The 3,058-nt window shown below is 33.4% G+C and overlaps 1 protein-coding gene across 1 annotated transcript; it reads left to right on the top strand.

The window, feature by feature from the left end:
* Window positions 1-909: 909 nt before the first annotated feature.
* Window positions 910-2,653, top strand: LOC107300424 (nebulin-like; the record flags this gene model as incomplete). Its single annotated transcript, XM_015829757.1, has 4 exons — window positions 910-1,011; window positions 1,107-1,211; window positions 2,201-2,299; window positions 2,543-2,653. Coding segments are annotated over exons 1-4 (417 nt in total), but the record flags the coding sequence as incomplete, so codon positions are not given.
* Between the last annotated feature and the right edge of the window lie 405 nt (window positions 2,654-3,058).

Consider the following 3,058-nt stretch of genomic DNA (forward strand, 5'->3'; position numbering starts at 1 on the left):
ATGCATTCATTGACTGAAGTAGTAAATGTTTTAGGTTTGTCTGAATGGTTGGGAATGTGTTATAAATTTTGTGGGGAGGAAGGGCACCACAGGGAGTTGTATGGAGAGCATGTTGTCCAGTCACAAACTTTTTATCTCATAGAAAGATAACCTGATGAAAATAACAGTCAAGTAAACATTTTGATAATCTACATACATAACAGAAATGGGATCTGAGCATTAAAATAAGGTGGTTTTTAAAAAAATAAATAAATAAAGAAAATAATAAATTACACCTGAAATGGCCAGAGGACCCAGGTAAGAAGATACAAAGTAGGAATGATAAACTGCTTTCTCTCAAATTGTTGCTTGCTATAAAGCAACTGTTTTGAGCATGGAGCTCCATGAATATTCTATTACTTTTAATACAGATAGTCTTCAATTTATGATCACAACTGAGCCCAAAATTTCTGTGTGGAACATTTGTTAAGTGAATTTTGCCCCATTTTACAACCTTTCTTGCCACAGTTTTAAGTGAATCACTGCAGTTGTTACGTTAGTAGTGTGAGTCTGGCTTCCCCATTGACTTAGCTTGTAAGAAGATTGCAAAAGGTGATTACATGACTTTGGAACACAACAACCATGACCATGGAGATGCTGCAACAGTTGTAAGGGTGAAAAACGTTCATTAGTCACTTTTCTCAGTGCTATTGTAACTTTGAGCGGTCACTAAATGAACTGTTGTAAGTTGAGGACTACCTGTATTAATTTAAGTGGTATAGCTAACTCATATGTTTATTATTTAGCATTTGTGGATTGGTTCTATCTATTCAAATGACCGGAATAAGTGCTCTTTAAGGAAATAGTGTGCAAAATAGATTAAGATTTAATTTTAATTTTTTAAAAATCTCTTTCCTTTTGTTACAGAGAATGTATCGGGAGGTATATCACAAAAATAAAGATAAGATTCATACTACACCTGATACGCCACACAATCGCCAAGTGAAAATAAACCAAGACGCTTTCAGTGATGTAGGCATATTTTATTTATATTAGATGCACAATTTGTGTTGAGTTTGATTTCACTGGGAGGGGAGAATCTTATTCTTCTTCTCTCTTTATTTTAGCTTATCTACAAGACTGATTTCTTCAAGATGCAAGGACACTTGATTTCCCTACCATTTACTCCACAAACTGTACACGACCGTTATGTTGGAGAAATTACAAGCGATGTAAGAAAATTTCTTTTAAAAATTTAGAATAAGTTGCTATGAATACCTATAGATGGGTTGCAACAAATATTAGGGCCTATGGTAATATAAAATATTTTTTGTAATAATGGTTTCTCTCCCTAAAAAGAATTTATTAAAATGAATTACAGCCAGTAAACAGAACATATATCTGCTTCTGGGCCCAATTCGAGGTACTAATTGTCACTTTTAAAGCCCTACATGCTTGGAACCAGGTTATCTAAAGGACCCTCTTTTCCCAGTAATGTCTACCTGACCCAGCAGAGCGGGGAGGCAGGGAATTTTGTAGGTTCCCTCTTCTAAGGAGGTACATCTGGTGGAACCCAGAAGAAGGGCTTTATCAGTGGTGGCTCCCTCCCTTTGGAACATCATCCCTGAGGAGATTAGATTAGTCCCCACTCTGACACTCTTATGCAAGGCCCCGAAGACCTGATTTTGCCAATGGGACTAGGGAATCCAGAGTGGGATGGAGCCCATCAAATGGCTTGCTTGGTTGATTGTTGTCACCAGGGGGGCTGGGAGGGTTATTGTTTTTATTGTTTATACATTGGGTTTTTTAGTTTTGTAAGCCACCCAGAGTCACTGAGAGTGAGAGGGCAACCAAAAGAATTTTTATTCATTCGTTCGTTCGTTTGTTCATTCATTCATGAATAAACAAACAAATAAACAAATGAATATGGAGCAGGGTTTTTTGGTTATATCAAGTGCAGCTGCTTTGGGGTACTCCTATGAAAATATGTGGATTTCAAGATTTTGGACTACAATACTCATCAGTCTTGGCTATGCTGGCTGGGATTGCTTAGAATAGAATCAAGCAACATATGGAAAATTATAATTTCCCCATAACTGCATTAGACCAATTTTTCAATAGCATCTTTGTGATTTCCCAAACTATTTAAGATTATTGATTTATGTGAAATATATACTCTGAGATGGAAAAGCTATAGTCAATCAATGTCTTTATTTGATAGATTAAATACAAAAGTGATCTACAATGGCTCAAAGGTCTGGGCTGCTTCCTGTACGATACTCCGGATATGGTCCGTTCACGGCATTTACGCAAGCTCTGGGTATGTCATTTTCCTCCTGGCAACCATGAATACTAGAAGTATTTATTTTTTGCTCTTTAATTAAAAGATAAGAATAACTAAAAGGCAAAGTTTAATATTTTTAACATAAGATCAATATAACATCAATTAATTAATTAATCAAACATATATGCCACTTTAATCTCCATAATAAATGGCTCAGAAATAAACCTGTAGTATAAATATATTTAAAACTAATGTTTTAAATCTACTTTTTTTTGGTAGTCTCATTATGTCTACACTGATGCTGCAAAGAAAATGCAAGACAAATACTCTGTGGTTCTGGACACCCCAGTTTATAGAAAAAACCAGGAGCTAAAGACCCACCTTAGTGAGGTAAGTTCAGTTTGTTCATTTATCAAATTTGTATGCTTCCCATCTCACCAAAGATAACTGTAGGCAATTTGTTAGTTTTCCTACAATGAAAAAGCCTTTTAAATTCAAGAGAAAAGCTCTCCCCTAACACAGTAGTTGCATTCTAAGGAACCGGCAAAATGTTTGACATTTTGTGGCAGATAACTGTCAATAAAAAAATACAACCAAGATATGTATATGTGTGTGTGTGTATATATATATATATATATATATATATATATATATATATATATATATATATATATATATATATATATATATATATATATATATATATATATATATATATATATATATATATATATATATATATATATATATATATATATATATATATATATATATATATAAATAAATATATATTTA

The sequence above is a fragment of the Protobothrops mucrosquamatus genome, unplaced genomic scaffold, assembly GCF_001527695.2.
Source record: "Protobothrops mucrosquamatus isolate PMUCROS unplaced genomic scaffold, P.Mucros_1.0 scaffold7021, whole genome shotgun sequence".
Taxonomy (NCBI): Eukaryota; Metazoa; Chordata; class Lepidosauria; order Squamata; family Viperidae; genus Protobothrops; species Protobothrops mucrosquamatus.